The sequence below is a fragment of the Phodopus roborovskii genome, unplaced genomic scaffold (assembly GCF_943737965.1).
Source record: "Phodopus roborovskii unplaced genomic scaffold, PHOROB, whole genome shotgun sequence".
NCBI lineage: Eukaryota > Metazoa > Chordata > Mammalia > Rodentia > Cricetidae > Phodopus > Phodopus roborovskii.
Window position 1 is genome coordinate 32,557,443 of NW_026126433.1, and position 26,118 is coordinate 32,583,560.

The 26,118-nt window shown below is 40.9% G+C and overlaps 2 protein-coding genes, 1 long non-coding RNA gene and 9 other non-coding genes across 17 annotated transcripts in view; 10 read left to right on the forward strand and 2 right to left on the reverse strand.

Moving 5' to 3' along the window:
- Positions 1–181: 181 nt before the first annotated feature.
- Zbtb37 (zinc finger and BTB domain containing 37) lies at positions 182–16,070 on the reverse strand. Of its 2 annotated transcripts, none has more exons than XM_051186078.1 (4): positions 15,960–16,070; positions 13,666–14,622; positions 11,572–11,671; positions 182–1,077 (listed from the first exon to the last, which is right to left on the reverse strand). In XM_051186078.1, exons 2-4 carry the CDS (start codon positions 14,592–14,594, stop codon positions 589–591), a joined length of 1,518 nt encoding a protein of 505 aa, XP_051042035.1. In that variant the 5' UTR covers positions 14,595–14,622; positions 15,960–16,070; the 3' UTR covers positions 182–588. The 2 variants fall into 2 exon arrangements, with proteins under 2 accessions (XP_051042035.1, XP_051042034.1); XM_051186077.1 differs by having other exon boundaries at positions 13,666–14,596; positions 15,960–16,064.
- A 1,190-nt stretch (positions 16,071–17,260) lies between these two features.
- Positions 17,261–17,338, forward strand: LOC127223778 (small nucleolar RNA SNORD74). The gene has a single exon (XR_007834658.1). It is a non-coding gene; the product is annotated as a small nucleolar RNA SNORD74 (small nucleolar RNA).
- Positions 17,339–17,627: 289 nt separating this feature from the next.
- On the forward strand, positions 17,628–20,696 carry LOC127223472 (uncharacterized). 4 transcript variants are annotated; one of them, XR_007834634.1, is made up of 11 exons: positions 17,638–17,710; positions 17,889–17,917; positions 18,108–18,137; positions 18,630–18,659; positions 18,876–18,910; positions 19,190–19,228; positions 19,361–19,475; positions 19,669–19,718; positions 20,158–20,179; positions 20,366–20,422; positions 20,622–20,696. It is a non-coding gene; the product is annotated as an uncharacterized LOC127223472 (long non-coding RNA). The 4 variants fall into 4 exon arrangements; XR_007834636.1 differs by lacking the exon at positions 18,630–18,659 and having other exon boundaries at positions 17,628–17,710; XR_007834635.1 differs by lacking the exon at positions 19,190–19,228.
- Positions 17,754–17,815, forward strand: LOC127223788 (small nucleolar RNA SNORD75). The gene has a single exon (XR_007834667.1). It is a non-coding gene; the product is annotated as a small nucleolar RNA SNORD75 (small nucleolar RNA).
- Positions 17,959–18,040, forward strand: LOC127223772 (small nucleolar RNA SNORD24). The gene has a single exon (XR_007834653.1). It is a non-coding gene; the product is annotated as a small nucleolar RNA SNORD24 (small nucleolar RNA).
- LOC127223780 (small nucleolar RNA SNORD44) lies at positions 18,748–18,809 on the forward strand. Its single transcript, XR_007834659.1, has one exon. It is a non-coding gene; the product is annotated as a small nucleolar RNA SNORD44 (small nucleolar RNA).
- LOC127223787 (small nucleolar RNA SNORD78) lies at positions 19,046–19,116 on the forward strand. The gene has a single exon (XR_007834666.1). It is a non-coding gene; the product is annotated as a small nucleolar RNA SNORD78 (small nucleolar RNA).
- On the forward strand, positions 19,520–19,604 carry LOC127223774 (small nucleolar RNA SNORD79). The gene has a single exon (XR_007834655.1). It is a non-coding gene; the product is annotated as a small nucleolar RNA SNORD79 (small nucleolar RNA).
- Positions 19,781–19,863, forward strand: LOC127223781 (small nucleolar RNA snR60/Z15/Z230/Z193/J17). Its single transcript, XR_007834660.1, has one exon. It is a non-coding gene; the product is annotated as a small nucleolar RNA snR60/Z15/Z230/Z193/J17 (small nucleolar RNA).
- LOC127223777 (small nucleolar RNA SNORD47) lies at positions 20,221–20,298 on the forward strand. Its single transcript, XR_007834657.1, has one exon. It is a non-coding gene; the product is annotated as a small nucleolar RNA SNORD47 (small nucleolar RNA).
- Positions 20,482–20,558, forward strand: LOC127223773 (small nucleolar RNA SNORD81). Its single transcript, XR_007834654.1, has one exon. It is a non-coding gene; the product is annotated as a small nucleolar RNA SNORD81 (small nucleolar RNA).
- A 1,861-nt stretch (positions 20,697–22,557) lies between the features above and the next one.
- Dars2 (aspartyl-tRNA synthetase 2, mitochondrial) overlaps positions 22,558–26,118 on the reverse strand; it is a 28,893-nt gene continuing 25,332 nt past the window's right edge. Inside the window, exons 16-17 of one of the 2 annotated variants that reach the window (XM_051186079.1) lie at positions 25,259–25,334; positions 22,558–22,920 (exon numbers count right to left, since the gene is read on the reverse strand). In XM_051186079.1, the coding sequence (XP_051042036.1) occupies positions 22,706–22,920; positions 25,259–25,334 (291 nt within the window). In that variant the 3' untranslated portion in view covers positions 22,558–22,705. The remainder of the gene's footprint in view (positions 22,921–25,258; positions 25,335–26,118) is intronic. The other variant, XM_051186080.1, reaches the window with a different exon arrangement.

Here is a 26,118-nt window from a genome sequence, read left to right on the forward strand (position 1 = left end):
CAGGCAAAGTGGTAGATGCCTCTCCAGGGCAAAGACAGTCTAACCTTTTAGAATAGTAAGAACCACCAGTATTCATTTCTTTTTCTTAAAATATGCAAATGCATGCTCTGGCAGGAAACAGAAAAGAAAGATTCCTCTTTCTACCATTGTGACTACATTTGCCCCTTCTGATAGGCTGCTTCAGTTGGCCAAAGATCCTGCTGCGCTTATTTTTTTTTAAAGGTCTAGGATTTCACCCACCAAGATGATATGGACCTACGTACAGTGTTCAATCGTGACTGGTAGATAAATGACCATTTACTGATCAGTTTTGTTAAAAACATTTTTTTCTTATAAAGTTAACAAACCAAGGCTGTTGATCCCTGAATTAGAAGCTGATTTGCTTGATTATTTTCCAAAGTGTGAGGTGGGAAAGAGAAGAGCCTTTAGTGCTTGCTGCATGTTGACCCTCTAATTTGGCAACACCATGGGAACATCTTCTAGTTGAGCAATGTGGCATTTTGTGAATCGAAGTACCAGCCCATGGTCCTGATATGGGCTGGTTGCGGCCCAAAGGGGAAGAGGGTCTGCCTCCGCCCCCTCAATGTTTCAATCTGGCCCAGTAGTAGACACTGAGCCCTGGGCAGATTCTCCAGGAGCAACTGTTTCTTCCTGTGTAGGTGACCCTTCTTCAGCTTGCCGAGATGTGACAGTTGTTTCAGGAGAAATGCTATGAGGCCCTTCCAGGGGTATAATACAGCCAGGGTGGTTTTTTCGAAAATGCTGATTCAAGATGGCCTGGAAGGGAAAACTTTTGCCACAAACGTGACAGTGAAAGGGCTTGTTGCCTGTGTGCTTGCGGATATGATATTCCAGCTGATCTTTCCGGGTATACTTTTTTCCGCACATTCGGCAGACAAATGGTGTGATTCCCATATGCAGGCGCATGTGGCGGTCCAGACTTCCCTTTTGGTTGAAAGATTTGGCACAGTAGATGCAGGTGAGACGGGGATTATACCGGAACCACCGCTCAGATACTTCCTGTTCTCGGAGATATTCCACATAGCCACTTACTCCCATCATTGCTGACTCTTCTACCTGCATCAGAAGAAAATAATGACTATTATATAACATTAAGCATATATGTTAAAAGCAACCCTATCTACCTATTCCTGTTACTAAGATGTGTGTGTCTGTGTGGTGTAAGGAATAGAATGAGGGCCTTGTGCAAGCTAGGCAAATGCTTTACCCCTTAGTTACAGTCCTACCCCAACACACTTACTTGTAATAGAGAGCATTAGGGAAATTCATTATTACCAAAAAGTAAATATATTAACATAATAATGTAAGAAGGATTCTGAGGGGAGTTGGAGAGATGGCTCAGTGATTAAGAGCACTAGCTGCTCTTCCAGGGGACCTGTGTTCAATTCCCTGCACCCACATGGCAGCTAACAACGGTCTGTAACTGTAGCTGCAAGGGATGACACCTACACACCAATGCACATAAAATAAATTTAAAAGAAAAAAGAGAACTTGGCAACAAGGAACACAGTTTCAAAAACAAAGCAAAACAAAGAAATAGTATTGAGAGAATTCTGAGATTATTTATTCCAATGCTGTAGAAAGACCAACACAGAGGCTGGAGAGATGGCTCAGCAGTTGGAAGCACTGACTGTTCTTCCAGAGGATACAGGTCCAATTCCCAGTACCCAAAAAGCAGCTAACAACTGTCTGTAACTCCAAGATCTGACACCCTTACACAGACTTATATACAGGTAAAACACCAATGCAAATAAGGTGAAAATAAATGCATTTTAAGGAAAAAAAAGAGCAACCCAAAGTTCTGGTTGATGAACTGAATCCTTCTTAAGCCTCTGCTACATTTGAGATGTAGAAACATCAGGATTAGGAGTTTAAGATTATTGTTGGCTACATAGGGAGTTGAGGACCAGCCTGGGCTACATGAGACATGTTCTCAAAAAACTAAAACCAAAAGTCAAGCTTTTTCTTTAGTACTATTTTACAGTAATAGGAATATGAGCCCATAGTACCATCTCTTGATTCCATCCTTACAACTATATTCTAGAAAATCACTACAGAGTATATAGAACTTTCTGTGATGGAAATGTTCTATACTTTGAACTACTCAATGTAGTAACTATTGGCATTTGTCATATGCCTAATGAAATTGAGAAAAACTCTGAATTGTTTTAAACTAACTAAAACAAAATTAAAATGTGGCTTATGTCTACTATATATGAAAGTGTGGAGTACATAAAGGCAAATATAGTAAAATTTCCTTTATGACATTATCATTACACCATGTTAACTAGCAGTTAGCTAGCTTTATATAAAATATAGACAATTTGTAGACAACAATAGACATCATTATCATGCTAAAAACTAAAAAAATTCTTTATATTTTTTTATTATTTTATGTATGGGTATTTTGCCTGCATGGATGTCTATGCATCATGTATGCCTGGTGCTCTTGAACACTAGAAGTGGGTGCCAAGTCCCCTAAAACTGGAGTTACAAACAGTTTTGAGTCCCTTGTAGATGCTAGGAATTGAATCTGGGTCCTCTAGAAGAGCAGCCAGTATTCTTAACCACTGAGTTATCTCTCCAGTTCCCTAAAAAAACAAAAAAGCTTTAAGTGATTTCAGAGTAAACTGGCTGAAGACAATGCGTTTTCTCATCTGAACGCTGGCAGGATAAGACTCTGGAAAAATGGCTGAGATGTTAAGAATGTGCTCTTGCAGAGGACCAAAGTTTAGTTCCTAGCACCCTATGTCTGGTTGCTTACAATTACCTGTAGCTTTTGGCTTCTTCAGGCATTTGCACATAGCCCGCCCCCACCCCCACAGAAACATGCATAATTTGAAGAAATAATAAAGCTGGGCATGGTGGTGCATGTCTTTAGTCCCAAAACTTGCAAGGCAGAGGCCAGTAGAGATCTTGAGTTCTAGAACAGATTGGTCTACACAGTGAGTTTGAGGACAGCCAGGACTACATAGTCAAACTCTGTCTAATAAATAAAACAAATAAATCTTAAAATATGTTTTACTGTGATAAATAATTTAGCTCAAAATGTTATGTTCAATATCACTATTCAGAAATTAGTAATTTTTCTGGAGGGGATGCTGTTGACTACTAAAGTCATTACAGTCAATTTTCTTAAAAACAAAATCATGTAGGAAATAATTACAATTTTGAACAGAAGCCAAGATATTAGTGTAAAGAAAACAAAATATTAGATTAACTAGAGAAAGACCCACCTAGTTAACAACTCCATATGTTTTAGTTTTTTCTTTCTTTCTTTTTTTTTTTTTTGTTTTTGAGACAGGGTTTCTCTGTATTGCTTTGGAGGTTGTTCTGGAACTCACTCTGTAGACCAGGCTGGCCTTGAACTCACAGAGATCCGCCTGCCTCTGCCTCCCAAGTGCTGGGATTAAAGGAGTGAGCCACCGATGCCCGTATGTTTTAGTTTCTAAAAACAATCATTTGTTGATTTCTCACATGCTAGCCTGACAGGGCTTTTTAGCATTTCCAAAGGAGGCAGTTCCTCAGCAGATTTGGAAATCAGTATGTAAAATCACCGGTGAGATGTATACTGAGGTTTATGGGTTTTTTAAGACAGGATCTCACTTGTAGCCCAGACTGGTCTTAAACTTTTGGCAATCTTCCTGCTTCAACTTACCCAGTAAGGAGTACAGACTATGATCCCTAGCACTTAACTTTTGATTTGTTTCACACAGAATTTTTATTCATTTCTCTAGGTCATCAAAATAGAACTCACAGAAAGAATAAGGAAGTATCTTACTAATAAAACCTAAGTGATCAAGGACAAAACAAGAGCAATTTCTCTGAGGTTCAATTTTTCCATTCATTAAAAAGGTCATCACATGGTGTTCCAAATTTGTAGGATTCTCATGAGATTAAAAATTGCTAATAGTACCTTGAGATATAGTCTTAAGAATCTTAAATGGTCATGATGGCTCACACTTGTAATCTACAATTCCAGCACTCAGGTAGACATAGGAGGAATACCACAAGTTCAAGATCAGTCAGAGCTACAAGTGAGACTTAGTCTCAAAAAACAAAAACATTAAAAAAAAAAAAAATCTTATTTTAGCAACTAAGTCCAAATATATTGCCCAGACTAGCCTCAAAGATCCCTAGCTCAAGATATCTTCCTGGGCTAGAGAGATTGCTTAAGGCATTGGCTGCTCTTCCAGAGGTTCTGAGTTCAATTCACAGCACCTACATGGTGGCTCACAACTAGTTATAATAGGATCAGATGCTGTCTTCTGGTATGTAGGTATACATGCAGAGCAACCATACATAAAACATAAATAAAATAAAAAGATATCTTCCTGCTTAGTCTCCTGTATGGCTGGTATTATATCATCAAACTCAGGTACTTTGGAAAAATTTGAATGCATGACATCACATAACAGTTAAGAGTGCCCTGTGTTCAAATTTGAGTTCTATTTATTAGCCTTAGTTTTCTTGCTCATTTCCTTCAGAGGCTATATTGAGTGCTGAATAAACTAATACACTTGAGTATTTTCAATAACTTAGCAATAATTAAACATTACAAACATATTTGTGTGTATATGCTAAGTATTATAAACTCACATGAATGTACATATATTTTGCATCCAGTTCTCTTCCTGACCTCAGGTGGCAAGTCAATTTCAAATTTATTTTATTTATAATCATGAGGATAGAATTTCCTAAAAAGAACTTCCTAATTTTGAAGAAAGTCACACCACAGCAGTTCTGTGCATACAGGAAATGATACATTTTAAACAACCACTGAACTATGATTACAAAAACCAATCACTGTGACTAATCTCATTTAAAATGATTGTAGTAAAGTTGCAATTAAAGAGATTTTTTTTGGTAGATTTTTTTTTTTTTTTTTTTTTTTGCTTTGAACTTTGGCAAAGGAGGAAAGATGGCAAGTTGGCTCAGTGGGTGAAAACACTTGATGAAAAGTCAGACAACTGGGGCCTTTAATCCCAGCACTCAGGAGTTCAAGGGCAGCCTGTTCTACACTGTTGAGTTCCAGGAGGATTGCCAGGTTTACATAGAGAGAATCTGTCTCAAAACAGCAGCACCCCCCCCCACCCCAAAGTCGATAATCTGAGTTCAATCCTCAGGACCCACTTGGTGGATGAAGACAGCTGCTGATTCCTGCAAATTGTCCTCTGACCTCCAGCAGTTATGGCTGCTGCTACTTCTGTGCTCACACAAATGTGTGCACTCACACGCACACACTTAATTGTAAAAAACAATAAAGAAATGAAGGCTATAAAAATGGGTACCTCTTTTTTTTTTTTCTGTCTCACTTAGCAATTTCCTACAATATATACATACAGGGATATTCTGCATTGCCAAATATCCATGAATTCAATCAGTACCTGGTTTAAAAACCCATTTTAAGAATTAATTATTTACCAGGTATGGCACAATTTGTCTTTTGGGAGGCAGAGGCAGGTGGCTCTCGAGTCCAAGGCCAGTCTTGTCTACAGAGTAAGTTCTGGGACAGCCAGAGCTACACAAAGAATTTCCAGTCTTGAAAAAGCAAACAACATATTCATGTAAATGAACAATTTCTTTTACTTTTTGTCAGTTTGATATATAGTATTACTCTATAGCATGGGTTGACTTAGAAATTCTATATAGTCCAGACTGACTTCAAACTCAAACTGATCCTTCTGACTCAGCTTCCCAAGTGCTGAGATTAGAGGGGTGAACCATCACCTCTGAAAATGTCTATACTTTTTCTTGGTTTTTCAAGACAAGGTTTCTCTGCGTAGACCAGGCTGGCCTCAAACTCAAGAGTTCCTAGTGTGCCACCATTGCCTGGCTAATTTCTACATGTTGTAAAACAAGCATCCCATGTACTTGACATGGACTTCAAAGTTTCCCATCATTTTAATCTTTAAGTGTTAACAAATACCCAAAAAACTGAAAAGGAACCAAAAATTACTACTGTTATTTAAAGCTCTTCAAAGCTGGGAGTTTTAGCTTCCCCCTTTAATTGGAAATTTCACAAGCAAGTAAATAACCCCGTTCAGTAGTTACAAATGTGATATTTGCAATGACAAAATCAACTGTTACTATTGTTAGAAGTAAAACTGACATGACAATGTCAAAGATATAAATAAGATTAGAAACAGTCTTTGCTCTCAAGGAAACTTCAATCTGACAAGAACCACAAAGTCAAACAACCAGGAAAGGAACAATTTATATGAATTAGAGAATCAGAAAAAGGTAGGAGGCTTAGGATTTTCTTCAATGTAGAGCGCTTGCCTTCCATAAAACAAGTAATAATGTACAGTATGTGAAATGCTAAAATAGTGTTTTAAGAAAAAAGATCAAACAGCATTGGACTCATTAGGGTAAGGACAATTTGGGAGAGGAGCTTTCAGTGGACTCAGATAAGGGAAGAATCTCAGGCTCAAGAGAAAGAATCTGATGGGGTTAATAGCATGCACTGAAGTCTACATGTCAAACTGACAGTAAATGCTGATGAGTAGTGGGACAGCTGAGCTAGAAAGACTTTAATGGACATGGAAAATTAGGTCAAGTATTTTTAACTTTCCAGTGGCAGAAAAAAAGAAAATGTTTTTAAGAAGTAACTTTGGTAATCTGTTCCAGATTCACCATTATAGTCAGAAAGTCTAGTCTATCAATGAGTTAAAAATCTTTTATTGCATCTACTTATTTGTATGTCTGTTCATGAACTATGTGCATACAAGTCAAAAGACAACTTGAGGGAGTCTGTTTTCTCCTATCATGTGGGTGCTGGGGATGGAACTCAGGTCATCAGGATCGGCAATCATGGGCTTTTACCAGGTGACGACCCATCTTACTGGTCCCAGGGTTTTTGTTTGTTTGGTTTTTTTGCCTGTATGTTTTTTAAGGGTTGCAGATCAAATCCAGGGCCTAATACATGTTAGGCAAATCTTTTGTTCTCTCTCCCTCACTCTCTCTCTTTTTGAAGTGCTAATGCTGGGTATTGAGCCTAAGTTTCATGCCTTCAAAGTAGGTGTTCTACAGCTCCAGTATTATTTTATTTCTTCTGAGACAGTGTTTCTCTGTGTAGTCCTGACTGTCTTGGAACTCATTCTGTAGGCCAGGGAGCCCTCCCTCCATCTCACAGAGATCCACCTGCCTCTGTCTCCAAAGCCTGGTTGCTCCAGCATTTTCTTGTTTTGAATAATTGGTTGATTTTGAGACAGGGTTTCTCTGTAGCCCTGGTTGTCCTAGAACTCTGAGAGATCTGCCTAAGTCTCTTGAGTGCTGGGATTAAAAGTGTGTGCCATCACTGCCCAGTTTCTCCAGGATTTTCAGTGCATCATACCAATGTAAATTGGCCAGTAAGATATCTCAGCAGGTAAAGGTACCTGCTGTCTCCATGCCTGACAACCTAAGCTGGTCCACATGATAGAAGAACAGAACCAACTCCTACAAGCCATTCTCTAATACCCACATCCTTTGTGGCATGTACATGTGCACACCCACCACACACATACAAAAGCAAATACATGCACTAAAAATATAAATCTTTGCCCTGCTTTGGCCTTCTGTGGCATAGGAAAATAACTGGTAAGTGGACTTACCCTAATATATTTTCTTATATATTAAATTGTGTAGATCTATTTTATTCTTTGAATCATTTCTAGATAGTACTTTTTTTTTTTTTTTGTAAGTATTACATTTGTTAGGGAGAGATGTGTTGTTTTCTTTTTTAATTGTTTTTGCCTTTTAAGCTACAGCTATCCTATTCCGCAACTGCTACTATGCTGCTCCTAGTAGCAGACAGGCTGCAAGTGAATTTGTTCCCTCAGGCACAGACTCTCTCTGACCCACTAAAGAATTCAAGATTTAAAGGCTGAGGTATATAACCCTGCTTCCCACAGAGGTTGAAAAACAAGTAGCTCACCTACCTCACCTCTTCTCATCCTCCAAGAACTCCTCATGCTTGTTCTCACCCTTCCTTAAAAACCTTCTCCACCCTGCTCTTCCCTACAACTTCTTGTCAGTTAATTGCTGACCCAGCCTCCAGACCGTAGGTGAATTATACTTAATCAAACATATCTTTGCATCATTAAAAAGATGTTCCAGAGCATAAACAAAAGTAGCACACCTTAAAATAATATTCTACAACAGAGATAGATGGCTTGGTGGTAATAGTATTTGCTGTTCTTCCAGGGGACCCAAGTTCAGTTCTCAACATGACATCAGACACCCCCCCCCCCAATCCTGTGGAAATAAAGTTTCTAAAAAAAATCTTAAAATTACATTATACATTATTTATAGTGGCGGGGGATGGGGGTGGGGGGAGAGAATGTGTGGTGTGTAAGATATCAGAGGACAGCTCATAGCAATTAGTCTTATCCTTTCACCATGTGGTCCCGGGTATCAGGCTTGGTAGGTGTTCTTACCTAAGGAACCACTGCACCAGCCTTAGATAGTTTTATATCCTATTTCTTTATAGACACTATCTTTCGCGTAAGCAAGGTAAACACCCTTATATAATTCCAATATGATCTCTATTCTAGTAACAATTACAAACTACATTTAGGCCAGGCATGGTATTGTACTACTGTAATTCCAATATTTGGGAGGCGGAGGTAAAACAGAAAAACATTTAAATCCTGACAGAGTGGTGCAAAACAGTAGCCCCAGTTACTTGGAGAGACTAAGGCAGGCAGATTTTAACCCAAAGAGTTTAAGAATAGTCTGGGCAACAGAGGTCTCGTATCTCAAAATAGAAGAGGATGGAGTTAGAGGTATGGCTCAATAGTTAAATGCATTTGTTGCTCTTCTAGAGGACCTGCATTCTGTTCTCAGCATTCACAACCCCTTGAACTCCTGGAGCTGTCTTAGGGTTACTATTGCTGTGATGAAACCCTACCCTATGGCCAAGGCAATGTATACAATAAAGCATTTAATTGGAGACTTGCTCACAATTTCGGAGGGGTAGTCAGTCTACGATCATCATGGTTGGGATTGTAGCAGGCATGTGCTAGAGTAGCAGCAGAGAGTTCACATCTGATCCAACCCCCAGGTAGGAGGCAGAGAGCCAGATGGACTGGTGTGGGCTTTTGAAAGCTCAAAGCCCACCCTCAGTAATACACCTCTTCCAACAAGGCCACACATCCTAATCCTTCTGCAACTGGGAACCAATCATTCAATTATATGAGCCTATTGGGGATGTTCATTCAAACCACTGCAGACACCAAGGCCCTCTCCTGGCCTCCATAGGCACTTGTACTCATGTATACAAAACCACATATAGACACAGATAATTAAAAATAAATCTTTTTTTTTAAGAGAAAGAAAAGGGAAGGAAGATAGAAACTGCATTTAATTTCTGCTTAGTTACAAGAAAAAAAAAATCTACAGCCAAGGAGATGGTTCAGTCAGTAAAGTACTTACATGCCATGTAAACACTAGGACTGAGTTCAATCCTCAGAACCCATGTATAAAAGCTGGGTGTGACTGCACGAGTTTTTGCAGACACAAACAGGGATCCCTGGCCAGCCAGCCTAGCAGAGCCTTTTGAGTCTGAGGCCAGTGAGAGACTCTCACTGAAGGAAAATCAGGGTAAAAGGTGCAACATCTGAGGTTTACTTCTAACCTTCATATATCTGTGTGCACCACCCTCTGCACACAAATACACAGACCTGTTTAACTGTACTTGCATTAGACACTAAGTCTGGTAAATGCCTTCGAACACCTTATATATTTTTTTGTGTGTTTGTATGATTAGTCTATAAACCTGTTAAGATCTGCCCTAATCACTGCATCTATTTGTATAACTAGTTACCTTTGAATGTTATTATATAAGATTTGAGAGATTGGGAGAAAAAAGCATTCTAACTACTTTTCCTCTTAGCTCTGAACACCTCCAACAACACTCAATCAAAAGTAAAAAACAGTATGGTATATTGGCACATATCTGTAATCACAACCCTAGGGAGGCAAAATCAAGAGGATCATGTTTGAGGTCAACCTGGGCTATGGAGATATTACCTCAAAACACCACCAACAAAAAACCTGCTATTAATATACTAAAATACATAGCAAATGTCCAGAGGTTTTTTAAGATAACAAGAAATTGTAATAGAGGTTAAAAAAAATAAGCTATTCTTTTTTTTTTTTTTTTTTTTTTTTTTAAAGACAGGGTCTTACCATGTAACCAAAGCCCTGGCTGGTCTAGAATTTGCTTCTAAATGACAGAGATCCAGCCACCTGCCTCTGCTCCCCAGTACTGCCATTAAAGTTGTGCATTACTATGCCTGGCAAGTTAGGCACTCTTAACCTACTTTATTTCCTTTTTGCCAGCTAAAGTCTCTAATCTATTGTGTTTTATGTGGCTTACAGCTTTGAAAATCGATTCTCAATAATTAAGATCTGTGAAATACAAACAAAAAATGCCAACCAACTAATTCATTAGCTAAGGATAGTTGGGAAGAATATAGAAAACATCATTTCCTTGCTCTCTCTCTTTCTTTTTTTTTTTTTTTTTTTTTTTTTTTTTTTGGTTTTTCGAAACAGGGTTTCTCTGCGGCTTTGGAGGTTGTCCTGAAACTAGCTCTTGTAGACCAGGTTGGTCTCAAACTCACAGAGATCTGCCTGCCTCTGCCTCCTGAGTGCTGGGACTAAAGGCATGCACCACCACCGGGCTGAAAACATCATTCTCATGAGTCTTTGTAATTGTTTGTTTCTTTTTTAAGTTTCTGGAGACAGGGTTTTTCTGTGTAACTGATGTGGCTGTCCTGTGGCTGTCACTCTGTAAAATAGGCTGGCCTCAAACTCATGGAGACCCTCCTTCTTCCTGAGTGCTAGTATTAAAGGCGTGAACCACCAAGGCCTGGTGAGTTTTTCTCTACAACCCAGACTGGCCTGGAACTCATTAATTAACTCAGGCTGGCCTCAAATTTGCAGCAATCCTGCCTCTATTTCCCAAGTGTTGGGATTAGAGATGTGCAGGACTCCCTCTAGCCTTTAGAACTTTGTATTATGATGGAAGATTCAGGATGCAAATCAATACAAAGGTACTTTCAAACAAAAGATTACAAAATGCATAAGCAATTTGCTTATACATACATATTATATAGACCTATACATACATATATTCTCTACCTACCCCAAATCAAATTGTTTTAAATCCAAGTTCTAAGTGACCCAAAGGTGTAATGTTAAGAAGGAGTTAATTTTTTTTTTGGTATCTTTATAATCAGGAACAAGTTCTACATGTGTGTCTGGTATTTATAGTCACTGGATCCCTTGGAACTGGAGTTACAAACGGTTGTGCACCGGGAAACAAACTAGGGTTTTCAGCAAGAGCAGTAAGTACTTCTAACTGCTGAGCCATTATTCCACCTCCATAGTTATTCTAATTCTAGCATGTTTACAAGCAAGATTAAGAAAAAAAACTAATATATATCAAATCCAGGATTTAACAGGGCCACTGTTTGTCCTACATCTTTTTTATTCATTATATTCTGTTTATTCAGTGACAAGTTCTTCAACGGACACAGCAACCCTAAGTCCCAAACTACATACCTGGGAGCTAAGTTGCTTAGGCTCATCCATTCTCCCAGGAGATTCACTTCTGGCTCTGTATCTTTCTGTCATGGAAACAACACTGCCGGAGGGGCTAAATCTGTTGGAAAAGGAGCATAAAGGGGACCAATAGACAAGTAGTGCCAAAGAACTTGAATGCTGTTTCTCCTTTATCTTATAGCTGAGGAATAGGACTAAATAAAACAGAAATATTTTTAGAGTGACAAAGCAAATAGACCATAAGAGAAGGTGAAGGCTACATACAAATTTTCTACTCTAATAAGTACTGAAAGGGGAGTAAAAACATACATGAAACCCAGTCTGTAGTTTTGTTTTGCTTTTATGAGCTATGATTTTGCTAACGAAGCCTTGGATAGCCTGGCATTCACTATACAAGCTAGGCTCCTTCTGGTTCAACCTCCCAAGTGCTAGGATTCTAGGCATGCTCCATGATGCCTGGAGATTTTGGTTCTTGTATGTTAAATATTGGGGTTTTGGCTTCCTTCTCTTATGGTAATCCACTCATAGTTTATATAAACTAAAGCTTTTTGTTTTTCATTTAAGGAGGTAGTACTTATATAGTTCTAATGCAGGAGGACAACAGTTACCAACACTGGGGATGAATATAGATTCTGTGCTCAAGCATATTTAGACCATTAAGGTCACATGATGAGAGATACTCAAATCAAGACAACTTTCGTGGTTAAAATATCCTACTAAATGTCTACATGATCAGCTATCAACCAAAGAAACGAGTTAGTTGGTTTTAATTGCTCCCAAGATCAATTTCACATTTATTTATTTGTGTATTTATGAGGCATGTGTGTGCTAGCATGTGTGTATAACTAACAACTTATTAGATTCCATTCTTTCCTTCTGCCAAGTGGGTCCCAGGGACTGAACTCAGATGGTCAGGCTTGGTTCTAAGTGCCTTTACCCATGTCAATCTATTTCAAGCAGGGAAAAGAACAAGCCAGCCTTTAATTTAGGGCCTGGGTGCCTAAGGCAGGAAGAATGCATGAGTTTGCAGCTAGCCTAGGCTACACAATAAGCCATAGACCATCTTACCATCTTAAACTATGGAGTAAGACCTTGCATCAAAAAAAAAAAAAAAAAAAAAAAAAAAATCCAAACATGAGCTGGGTGGTGGTGGTACACTCCTTTAATTACAGTACAGTGTTCAAGAGGCATAGGCAGCCTAGTCTACAGGAGTGAGTTCCAGGACAGCCAGAGCTACACAGAAAAACCATGTCTCAAAAACAAAACAACAACAACAAAATCTAAACATGGTGGCTCATGCCAGTAATCCCAGCACTCAGGAGGCTGAGACCTGGATTCTAGAACAACCTTGGCTATAGAAACCTTTCTCAATAAATAAATAGGTGAAAATAAAAAAAGAACATATGATGTTACCAATCTAAACTAGTACCATTTTCTTTCAATTGACTAGATGAAAGACATTGCTATTTCCATCAGAAGGAAATGATCCAACACATTTGGTACATTAGGGAAAAAACAGTGAAGGGCACAGGCCATGGCAGCACTGGTGAGGCCTAGGGTAATAGCAGCTTCAAGGGAAACATCACTAGGTGAGGTGACACTTCAAAGACATTGAAAACGCTGTTCTTTAGAATTGTACTATATTTACTCTAATTTGAAAAAGAACAATTACTGATGGTACCAGACTTTCTCTAATTTGGTGGTAAGGGCAAAGAGAAATAATATACAGAAATAATATAAGGAAAGTAAAACTTTCCAAGTTACCTACCTGTGTGATGTTATAATGAGAAAGGGCAACATTACCAGATACCTTCTGACAATCAGCGCCTTGCCTAGAATTCAGAGAAAGCCCTGGCAATAACTGATTGTAGAGTGGCTGCAGATGCTATCTGATTTTTACCATAGCTCTTATATCATGAATACTTCAGAACCAGGAGCTTCCTGCTTTGAAAAAAAACAACGCAAGCCTTTGGCATGTTTCCAGTCTCTCAAAGTAAGTTGAATAGGAACATCAGGTAAGAAAAATGCTCTCTGTAACACAGAAGGCTCATTTAAAGTTTACACAATAGCTTCAAATGGGAAAACAAAACTTACCTGTCAACTTCACTGCTGGTTGGCCGAGCTACCTTGGCTTCTAAAGACCCTAAATTGTAACTTTCCTGTCCTATAGAACCATGGCCTGTGGTGTCAATCACCATGGCTGTGACTTCCTCTGCACTACTCCCATCTTCTCCCGAAGGCTGATTCTCTGGCCCAAGCCACTCTTCCAGATTTTCAGTTTTGATGTGCACTGCTCCAAGGACCCTAACTTCATCTCCACTCCGTGCCCCCTGGTCTGCTATTCCTGTTTCCACATACCACTGTCCTGCTCTGTTGATTCGAAGAATGGACTCCCGGCTCTCTACATCAGAACTCTGTTCGATTATCTGAGGACTGGTAGATTCCTCAGGGGGACTGAACTCTCTGATATCCAGCACAGCACTGACCTGTCCCCTCCAGTTTCCCTTTGTAGCATTATGTCTTGGGCTAAGTGAGCGGTTTAGAGTTGGTGTAACCCTGTGAGACTCTGGAGGTCTCTCTGGGTGCTTTGTCCTCGTTTGACTTAATTCTGCTTCAACTTCAGCCACATTAATTTTGAAATGAATGCCCTCTAGGATCTGTGTACATTTGTCGATAATATGCTGCATCTGCAGAAAACTAGCGGCTGTTAGGTAGCTGATAATATCTGCTAGTTGCAGGCATATCCGCCCTGTGTAACAGAAAGAAAGGAGCTCTTCAAAAACAGTAGGGTTCTTGATGACAGAAATGGACACAGTACTCATTTCATTCAAGGACATGTGATCCCGGAAATAAGGAGAGCTGGCAGCCAGTACTACTTTGTGAGCCCGAAAAGCTTGTCCTTGCACATTGACCACAATATCACAGAGACGGCCTTGCATCCGTAGCTGGTTGAGGTGGCTTAGAACAGAGTTGCTGAAGTCAGGGATCTCCAATTGTATGTTCCCACTTTTCTCCATGGTCATGCCTGAAAGTACAGGCAGACATTCAACCCTGCTGAAAGAGCAGACCATATTCTTAGCACCAGTTTTACTCCTTTTGTGCTTTCTAGTTCAAGCATCCCTAAAAATGTAAAATCTCCTGGCCAGAAGTGCCAGGTACATATATAATTTTAACACTTGGCACTAAGGCAGGAGAATCTAGCTACATAAGTGAAAACTTGTCTCAGGAAAAAAAAAATCGAAATCTCCATGTATAAAGAGGGGACCTTCCTTATGATGCTTGGATGTAGAAATAGAATTGCCAGCAGGTGTTCTGTTTTGTTAGCAACACGGTTTCACTCTAAGGCAGCCCTCAAACTTGTGCTGATGCTCCTGCTCCTACCTCCTGAGTACTAGTATCACTGTGAGTAGCTAAGCCTGGCATGAGGTGTTTTAGATCTCCCAGTAAAAGGCAATTAAAACAACAAAAAAGTGATAGCTAGACTGCTAAAAATTCAAGCTACAACCATACCTTATTAATAAGCTAGTCCATCAAGATAGTTCATCAGGGTGTATCAAACACAAGGATTTCAGACTGAATACAAAATCCATTATCTTTTTCTAGAGAAAATAAATTTTAGAATAAATGTAATTATACACAGGTTGATTATAATTTACATGTAGCACAGGCTGTTTATGACTATAAAGTGACTATTTTATCCTATGTGAATGGTCTGTATTATCACTTTTTTTGAGACAGGGTTTCTCTGTGTAGTTAGTCCTCGCTGTCCTGGAACTTGCTCTGTAGAGCAGGCTAGACTGGAACTCAGAGATCTACTTGCTTGGATTAAGCCAACACACCCTGCATTTGTTTGTTTGAGACCTGTCTATGTAGCCCTGGCTATTCCTGGAAACTCACTTAAGTAGATCAGGCTGGTCTCTTAACTTGAGATCTGACTGCCTCTGCTGAGGTTAAAGAATGCTGGTGTTAACAGGTGTGTGCCATCACCACCATGCCAGGTTAGGCAAAAATGGAGTAAATCTTCCTCTATCCAACAAAACTACTAAGTTAGTATTTCTTCTCTACTCAACAAACTCGAGGTTGGGAATTCCAAAGTGGCAATGCTATTTTAATTCAAGGAAGTTGGTTCCCCACTGCTGACAAGAATAAAGCTTAAAATTTTACACTACAAAGACTGCAACTGCATCAAACAGTTTCAATTAGTGGAGGGACGTATCTCAACGACTGTGGCTCACCGTGCGTCCAATTTATCTCTAAACTTATGAGACTACACAACACATCAGGAAAGTCCTGAGAAACTCAGATTATCACCCCGCATTTACAACACTTATTGAGTAAACAGGGAAGTGCAAACACTGCTTTCAAGTAGCAACTTCAACCAATCTGACCTTTTTCCAAAGCGTTATTGTTTGTTTTGAAACTTTTAATCCATTAAGAGCCTCTGTCGATGCCATCACGAATTCAGGTGTTTATTTTGGAGCCTACAACAGCGCCTTTTTTTGCTCTTCCCAGCAACTCCCCAGTGAGGAGGAAGCCCCTGGAGTAAAGTCTCTAGCGTCGGCACTGGAGGGGCGAGAGCTGTAAAAGGGAGAATCGGGAAGGCTTGGGGTTGGCCAGTCAGGTACAGGAGCAGCTTTCGTGTATGGCAGGGAGCAGGGGGAAAGGGGACCTGGCTAAGAGGGAAGGGAGATGGCTCAGCACCCGGGAAAAGAGAGCAGGATGCGCCGCCAAGGAGCAGCAGGCGCACAGGTGAGGCGCGGGAGGGGGAAGGGGGCGGCGCCCCGGGACCGGTGCGGGCGGCGGAGGCGGCCGCGGTGGGGGTGTGTCTGGGTGTGTCCCCGCCGCGGGGTCCTGAGGGAGGGGCTCGCAAGGGGGCGGGCCCGCAAGCTCTGCAGCCCCGAGCCAAAGAGGCGGGGAAGGTCGCCGAGAGCTGGGAGGGGAGGTGGGGCGGAGCGGCTGCACGCCCCAGGAGCTGGCTGCAGCCGAGACGCGGCCAAGGAGCGTCCGGTATAGGCTAATGGGGCGGGGGTGCGGGGCCCGAGGCCAGGCGAGGAGCAGCACCTACCTCCGGGGGTGGAAATGGGCCGGAATGGGCCGGAACACCGTCCCGGAAGTGAATCCCCCCGCCCCCTCCTCCGGAGCGGGCGACGTGCCGGAAGGAAATCAGTCACCCTCATACCACCCCTCCCCCAGCGCTTTCCTGGCGGGAGCCCCCTCCCCTCAGCCCTGACTCCTCAGGGACGCAGAGGCTGGGCTTGACGTGCTCGCGGCGACTCCGCCCCACAGGCGTTGTGGGGCGGGGCCAGCGGGAGGACTTGTGGGCGGGAACGAGGTGGGGTTTGAGGAGGAGTCTGAGGGCTTGGGTGGGACTTAAGTAGACGCAGCGGAGGGCCCTGCGTCGTGACGTCACGGAGACTTTATATACTGCACTCAACCGCCATATCGGTCTTTCGGAGCTGGGGGGCGACTTGGTACAGGTAAGTAAGTGTTCTTTGCGTCTCTTATTTTAGGCCTCGCAGTCCAGCATTTTTGCAGGTGATGCTACCTCAAATTGGCGGGATTTCAGTAATTAGCTTCTAAGGCCCAAAGGCTGGAGATATGGGAGCTTGGAGTAATTTGCGTGCGCGCGCGACCTAAATGGGATTGCGCTTGTTTAAATTCACATCTCCATAGGAAACTCGGCACCAATGTTCTCGCAATGATGAAGGCTATGTTGGTAGGGACAACTGACTTTGTTGATGAATACCAACGACTCTGATGGCGGAGCGTGCTGAGTCACCGCGAGAGGCCTTTTGTAGTGGCTGCATTTCCTTTGGCGTGGTTTAGGAACGCACAGCACTACGGGCAGATTTTAAGAGACGACGAGGTTGGAGGAATTTGCTAATACTGCCTCAGTCTGCCTTAGTAACTACACAAAGCTTCCAGCTGAATCATGGGGAAAGGCCTGTAGTTCATTAAATTTAGTACCTCTTGTGATACCGTAGTCTTTTAGGTTTTCCGTGTGTGTGTGTGTGTGTGTGCGCGTGCGCGCGCGCCCGCGTGTGCGATTAAAACCGGTCGTTAAAAGACATTGAATTGACTTTCTTTTTTAGGAATGGTGATGTGGATTTCACTGGTGCTCTTGGCATTATGGACACAGGTAAGAATTGATTGAAGACGAAAAAAATTCTACAAAGTCAAAAAGCCCATGATGGTATGAGAGTAGTGGACAGAAGGGATTTCTGAAAAACACTGTTCTGAGGCTTTAATTCTACTAGGGAGGGGGAAACCTATGAAGGAGGTGTAGTCTCATTGTTACCATATTTTTTTTCTTCTAGTTCTGGTGCAAAGACGGATGAAGACTGAGGTAAGTGAAATGTGCGGGAAGAGGAAACTTGGAAAGAACAGTGCCACAATGATGACATTTTATTTGCTACTCTTGACAGTGGGATGACGATAACCATAAACCACCATAATTGTAACTGAGGCATACAGGATGACTTTGGGGATTTCTTACAGAATAGGCGAAATTTACATTAAGCTGTTTAATTTTTCAGGGCCGATGGAAGAACCTGGATTAACCATGGGTAAGAAGCATTTTGGTATATCACATTGGAAGGAATGATAATCCAGCCAGTTACCCAAAGGAATGAGCACACATTTGGTCCTCCCCAACATAATCTGATACAAACTTGCATGCAGTTTGGAGAGGGTAGAACAGGTGGGAGATCTAAGGCCAAGGGCTCAAACTGGAGAGGGTCTTGGAATTGTGAGGTTATCTCGGTTGGTCTTATCCAGTACTCTGCTTGATGTGGTATGCTATTGGTCTCAACCTCGTGTAAGATTGGTAGTGGTTCTTTCCTCCCGGGTTGTAGGGAAGTGCCATTAAAACAGTGGCCTTGTCACTAGTCTCAACACTTTCGAGTCAGGTTTATCTGAGTTCAGGTCAGCATAGTTTACAGATCCTGTTCTAGGCCTTGTCTAGAATTGTAGCATGGTTATGCAGGGCTCAGCATTTTGTGTCAGTTTTCTGGTGATCATGAGAGAACTGACTTAGTTTTACCTGTTTGAAATTGTAGGTGATATTACTGGAAACCTAAAAATGAAATGTGAGTAGAGATAAAGAAATTGGAGACACGGGCAAACATGGCTTGATATTTGCTTTTGTGTAGTAAGTCTGTGTTTGGGTGAATTCTGCCTGCATGATGACAAGCAAATGCTGACTTAACATGAAGGTCTTAATTAGCTCTATCTGATACAGGCTTGCTTAGGTTTTGGTGGGACAAATTGTCTTTTGACTGCACTGAAATTTTGAATTGTTTTAGGTGTTCAAATTGTCTGGACAGCTCTTCATTGAAAAGTAAGTATTGGAAAAAAAATTGGTTAATAGGCCAGTTTAAAGAGGCATGCCATGTTTGTAGATGTAAGACATCTGGCATGTATTGTATAATGAATATTAGATTTGTTTCCTTGGACCATGCTCTAATCAGGGTTTTTGTAATGATGCTGATCCAAATGTCTGACCTGAAAATAACTTGTAGACAGGCGATTCTAAACACTGAAGAACCCTGTGACAGGCAGCTAAGAGTAATTAGTGGTGCTTACCATATTTGTAAGAGGTGTTTTCTTTTAATTCTAGCTACTGCTTGCATGTTTTCATTTGGATTGCTTGCTTTTGGTAAGAAGTCAGTTATTGGGTACTTGGTCTGTGCTAGTAAATAGGGATTTGCAATACTATGCAACACTTAATTCTTAGTACTAAATTTTTTCCAGGTCCAATTTGGCCTTTTAAGAACTATATTTTTTTTAGGTTTGATTACTCTGCTTACATACCGGAAGGGGACATCAGATACCATGATGGAGCCCCACTGCATGGTTACTGAGACCTGGACCATTGTAAGAGCAGTCAGTGCTCCCAATTGATGGTAAGGAAGTATTTGTAGTCATCTGATTATGATTACTTGCTATTTACTGTTAATGATGATGTATAAAGTTAAACAGATGGGAATCTCTCTGAATAAGATTGAAGATTAATTCTTAAAGCTGAAACAGTAGTTACAAATTTGTATAAGTCTGCTTCATAAATGTCTGTTTGTAAATGGAACTGAATTTCTGTAGGTGTCAGCATGGCTCCTGTTAAATGAAGGCCCAGACAAGCTTTTACAAAGGTAAGTGTCTTGGCTGACATTATGCATGTGAAGTGTTCAAATAGACATTTCCCCAATAAATGCCGATACTGTGATGATAACATAGTTCAGCAGACTTATCCTGATGAACAATCCGAAAGTCTTTCGCTCCTATCTGACGTATCTGGCTGCAATGTTTTAAAGAATTGTCTTCTAGTATGTGCTAGTATAAGGTATTAGCTAGGTTTTTATGATTGTAAAGCACATGATGAAGCCTTTGCTTTTATAGCCTTTGACCTTAATCCCTGACTTTATTGCCAAGAGTAGTTCCTAGGTATGGAGGTTGCAAAAAGATTTCAAGCCGCTTGTTGGCAAGATAATTGTTTGAACCTCATCTAGACTACTGTTCAGAGTGTAGTGTAAAATGCACTGAGTGGTTAGGAAATTTCTGGTCTAATAATTTTTTTCTTAACTCAAACAGGTCCTTCATTCTGAATTTCAAGGTAAGTCAAGTCACTTTTTGGAGAGATTATATTTGGCATGTAACCAGTGATGTGATGATTCTGCCAAATGATACATAGTGATATCACCTTTAAAACCGTTCCATTTTATTTCTGAGGTTACTATAGTAACATGTAACCTACAATTAAGTCTAAGCAAGGTGAAAACTTTTGTTTTCTTCTTTTTAGAGCTCCTGTGGCAGAAAATGGACAGGCAATTTCCTGTTTCTTTGGCCTATTTAAAAGGTGAGGATTGGAACAGGTGAGGGTGGACAGGAACAGGAAAATTGACTATGAAGCTATTCCAGAATATATGATGATCTCACCACAACTTGAACTCTCTCACTGATTATTTGATGACAGCAAAAGATCTGATATTCTGTACTAGCAGTTAAAATTTAAATTAAAGAGTAGAAATGTGCCTAACCAATGTCCTCTGTTGCAGGTGGCTGGAAGGAGGCTCAGGGAGATGACTTCAGGTGTAACCTCTTCATAAGAAGAATTACCAAAATAAATAGAATGGAATTAAATAGTGTGCCTTTTGTAATTATTTACCACAGAAGACTGACTGCTCATGCATGGGTTTAAAGCCAGAAGGTCTTAGCTGGCAGTGACTACACCTCATTGTTAATAAGCCTTTAATAGCTCAGGGTGAGCTTTTAAGTACAAAGATGTCTTCTCCGGTTGTCATGTGTGTGCTAAGGTCTGCTCTGTTTTAAATACCTAAATTGGGTTCAAGTGATAGGTAAGGCATGGTATTGAGGTTTATAAAGTTGCACTGGAAGGTAAAATATATCTAGGCTGAAAAATCTTAAAAGTTTTAGACAAGTGGTACCAGTTGGGTTGGAGTGACTGCTGAAAATAGTTTTGTAATCTATAAAGTGTTAACATTATGGACACAATGTTATTGTTGGGGGTTCTACACACAAACTGGTAAACAATGTTTTAAAGTCTTGGAGAATACAAATTTGTGTAGCCTGAAGCTTTGGGGCAAGTACTCTTGAACAGTGAGCTGTTTGGTTTTCCTGTGGTCTTTTTAGAAACTCTTGCTTGGCTTGAATACCTGTAATTCAGGTTTGTCTCAAACTCATCTGCCTGCCTCTGCCAACAAGTGCTGGGACCAAAAGTGTGTGCTACAAGTTTCAGCTGGGAGTGTTTTGGTGGCACATTTTTAAAGTAGTTTTAAGATTTTTTTTTTCAGATGGTTGTGTGAGCCAATATATGGTTGCTAGGAATTGAACTCAGTACCTGGTAGCTATCTTTCCAGCCCCAGTTCCTTAATTTCTTACAGAACACAAGATCTAACCTTATAGGCACATGTTGCATGCCAGTAGGTCACTATACTTTAGGAACCAAAAGATTAGTTGCCAAATAGGTGGTATTCAGCTGCCTCCTTTTGTCCCACCTGAGCACTGCAACAGTGAACCTTTAGTTTTGTTGAGTGATGCTGGTGATTGAAATGCAGATTAGTGTGCATTGTATATACAAGGGCTCCTACCACTGAGCTCTATGGTTAAGAATAGTAGCCTTTTTTGGAAAGATAAGGAGGCGTAGCACTGTTGGAAGTATGTAACCGGGGGTGGGGGAGATGGGCTTTGCCAGGTCCTATGTGTCTCCTGCTTGCAGACCAGGATGTAGAACTATTATGTGTAGTGTTCTGTCTGCATGTATGCTGCATACCAGAAGAGGGCACCTGATCTTACAGATGGTCGTGAGCCATCATATGGGAATTAAATTCAACCCTTGGAAGTCCACCTAGTGTTTTTAGCCACTAAGCCATCTTTCCAGCCCAGGGTGTAGACCTCTTAGCTACTTCCCCAGCACTGTTTCTGGGGGTATACTGCTATGCTGATAATGGGCTAACCTCTTTAAGGGCTCCCAATTAAATGCTTTATTATAGAATTGCTTTGGTCATAATGTCTTCTCAGCAATACAACAGTGACTAAGACAACTTTGTCTGATTCTGGCTACAAGGGTCCTGTAAGACAGCTGTCACTGTCATTCACATATAAGCAGCATGAAAGGCTAATTAAGAGAAGCCAGTAACTTGCTGAAGTTGCGATTCTGAATAGAATTTTGTGTCTTTAAAAATTCTACCATGATACTTATTAGTATTGATAGCTGAAAGGTCACCACAAAGCTCAATTTATGTGGTTTCCTGGTGAGACTAGATGAATTTAAACCCTCTCCCTGGCAACTGGCTGGTCTACAGAGGCAAACATTCTCCTTTATGACTTGATATCCTCTGTCCTAAATAACCTATCTGGATTATGAAAACCATGCTTGGAAAACACAAAGACTCAGTCCAATAAAGACATTTGATTTTTTGTTTTATTTTACAATGCTTCAATTAAAAACTTGCACACAGATCCCATCCACAGAAAGTTCTAGTGGTACAAGTTGCCAAATCACAGTTGGGTAGCTTCTTTTTCTTACTATGGTGATGAGCGCTTCCATATGGAGACCTGACTCTATAATAGAGTCTGGCAGCTCTGGATCTTAGGTTTGGCAGAGCAAAGCTGACAAAACTTAAGAGCTCAAGTTTTTGGAAGGTGTGGCCGATGAAGTCTCCTCTCCAGAGTCTGTTGGCCATGAGACCTGGATGTGGTAGGGCTTCAGCTCTTCAAGAGGCACAGAATCTGGGGCATTGCTCATGAGGTCATGTCCTCGATAGGATTTGGGGAAGGCTATCACATCTCTGATGCTTGGGGCTCCAGTGATAAGACACAGCAATCTGTCCAACCCTGTGATGATGTAAAATACAAAGTTACAAATGAGAAATGGCATAGAACTTTGCGAATAACTTAAATTGTCGCTATGCAGCCCTGGCTGTCTTGGAACTTGAATATAAGACTTCGTGGTTATATAATTAAAACTCTTTTTTTTTTTGTTCATCCCACCCCTGAGACAGGGTTTCTCTGTAGCTTTGGAACCTGTCCTGGAACTTGCTCTGTAGACCAGGCTGTCCTCAAACTCAGATCAGCCTGTCTCTGCCACCTGAATGCTGGAATTAAAGGCGTGTGCCACAACGCTCAGCCCAGTGTTCTTTCTTTGAAAGAATTTTTTTTTTTTTTTTTTGACCTGGTTTCATGCATTTAGACAAGTACTCTACCACTGGGCTGTAGAAAACCTCAGGCCTATAGAGAACTGACATTTTTTTGTTTTTGAGACAAGATTTCATTCTTTTTGTGTCTGTGGGAGAGTGAGAGACAGTTTCTCTATCTTGGCAGTCCTGGAACTCACTTTGTAGGCCAGGTTGGCCTCAGGCTGGCCTAGAGCTCTTATTTCTGTTATTGCTGTTATTTTTATTGTGTTGTCTATACACATGAATGCAGGTACCCAGAGAGGCCAGAGGTGTCAGCCCAGCCCCCGCGCCACCCCCCCCACCCCCCCACCCCCCCCCACCCCCGCTCCCTAGCACTGGAATTATAAGGAATTGTGAGCTGCCTGTTGTAGATGCTAGAATTCAAATTCAGGCCATATCTCATGCACATAAGAAAACAGACTGAGGCAGCATGCACAGGCTCAGACAGACTCAAGCAAGACAGGGGTTCCAATGGTAAGAGAGGGAAGTGGACATGAACTCCCACCCTAACCAAGAGACTATCTCCAATCTACTTGCAAAGGAAAAATTACTTGTCTCCAACTGAATCCCATTTAATCACACTAAATGGCAGGCCCCGTGCCCAGCAGTAGATGGATGACAAACAAAAGGAACCCAATGGCATTTTTGTAGACTTTTGTCTACAAAAGTCTGCTTTGTTCAGGCATTCTTTATCTTACTGGTCTTTTGTCTATATATTATGATTTCTGACTTTGTGGTTTTGTGTGTGTGTATTTACTGATATTTCTGTTTGCCTGTTCTCTTTCTAAAAAGAGAAAAAAAAGGAAAGGAAGAGGCCAGGCTATGGTGGTGCAGTTGGGAGGCAGAGGCAGGTGGATCTCTAAGTTCAAGACTAGTCTGGTCTGCATAGTGATTTTCAGGACTACACCATGTTTTGACAGACCAAAGAAAGAAAGAAATTTGGGTGGAAAGGTGGAACTGATCTTGGAGGAGTTGGGGGACAGAAAGTGGTGATCAAAATATATTGTTATGAATTTTTTCCTTTTTAAAAATGATTTATTTGTAGTTTATATGCATTGGTGTTTTGCCTGCATGCATATTTGTGAGGGTATCAAGAACCCATGGTGAGAGGACATGCTGAGTGCTGTCCTCAGTGTACCCTGAATCTGGACAAGGCCTTCTGCCTTGCTTTCGTGCTTTCCCAGATAGAATCTATAGTACATGCCAGGCAATTGTGTTTAAATTGGGCTGCCCTGAGAAAGTTCTGGGAAAGGACTGCTCTGTCAATATTTATTATGTGCTTTACTGGTGCTTACTTATATGTTTTTTGGAACCCGAACAACCTTTCTTGGATCATTGTTTTGTTTCACTCCTGTTTAAAAGTACACTGAAACTGAAATAAAGTCTACAACATTAGACTGTTGTTTATTCTGTAAGATCCTCAAATCTTAGGTCTTACTGACAGATCTGGATAGGTCAACGAAAAGTTGACAAGACCCTAATTTTTTTTTTCTCCAATTAAAAAACAAAAACAAAGAACCAAAATGAGGTCCTCTGCAAGAGTAGTAGGCACTTTTTTGTTGTTGTGTGTGTGTTTTTTGTTTTTTTTTTTTTTTTTTTAGGGTATGTGTGTGGGTCACACTGTAGTCTTGGCTGGCTGACCTGGAACTTGCTATGTTGGCCAAGCTGGCCTTGAGTTCTTTGAAATATGCCTGCCTCTGCCTCCCAACTCTCCCAACTGTGCTCTCTCTCTCTCTCTCTCTCTCTCTCTCTCTCTGTGTGTGTGTGTGTGCACCACCACCACACTTAACAATAAAATAAAAATGTAGTATGTTCATAGGTACATAAGGCTCTGGGCTCAATCTCACTTCTCATAAGTTACTGAAATAAAAAGAAAGAGACTCACATGGAACTCTTGGACTCAGCCACTCCCAATTCCTTCCCCTTAAACTGAGAGTCTAAATTTAAGACAATGTTACAGAATGAAATGGAATTCAGTGTATAAAAAGACAGTTTACCTAAGGCAATTCCTCCATGAGGGGGTGCCCCATAGTCTAAAGCCTGGAGCAGATGGGAAAGCAATTTCACATCTTCCTGAAATGCAAAACATATTTAAATATAAACTGAGAGAAAGTCTTCTGTTAGACTAAAATAAGTAGTAAGGGAAATGCAGTTCAGTTTAAAACTGACATGACTTCACTAGGGAGACTGCACTGGGAGATGTTAAAAAGATACAACAAAGCTTTAAGAGGGTTAAAATTCAATGGCCTAGGACAAGTCCCTCACCTGTACTCCTGCACTTTGGAGAAAGCAGGAAGCTAATAAGTGCCAGCCTGGCCTGAGCTACAAGCCTTGGCACAAAAGACTAACATGTCCACAGGAAGGCCCGCCTGTCTCTCCTCTTAATGTTATCATTCACTGGAAATGACATTTTAGGAGCTTGGTCCTAAGAGCCACCCTTCAGTTCTACACCACCTGAGATGGGGTTTTAGTAGCCCAAGCCTGACTCATATTTGCAACTCTACCTCAGCCTCTTGAAAGCTGATTTCAGGTTCGTGCCACCCATGTGCTTTGTGACTTGGGGTACCTGACTCAGTTTTTCATCTCTAAAATGAGCATAATGAGTATATCTATTCACAGAAAGTATTGTGAAAGTGAAATAATACACCAGTGTGTATATGGTATTTTTTTGTTTGTTTGTTTGTTTTTGAGTCATGGTCTTGCTATATAGCCCAGGATGGCCTGGAACTCAAGGCAACCTTTATATTTCAACCTTCTAAGTGTTGGAATTGGATGTGTGAGCCATGTTTGCCTGTATATCTTATAGCTCCTAGAACATAATAAGTATGGTGGTTTGAACAAAAACGGCCCCATAGGC

Excerpts from the sequence above, each read along its gene's own strand:
- Zbtb37 (XM_051186078.1), bottom strand. The coding sequence starts at position 14,594 with ATGACCATGGAGAAAAGTGGGAACATACAATTGGAGATCCCTGACTTC. Across the intron at positions 11,672-13,665 it reads ACCAGCAGTGAAGTTGACAG|ATTTAGCCCCTCCGGCAGTG; the intron begins GTAAGTTTTGTT and ends CTTTTCCAACAG. Across the intron at positions 1,078-11,571 it reads CTAAGCAACTTAGCTCCCAG|GTAGAAGAGTCAGCAATGAT; the intron begins GTATGTAGTTTG and ends CTTCTGATGCAG.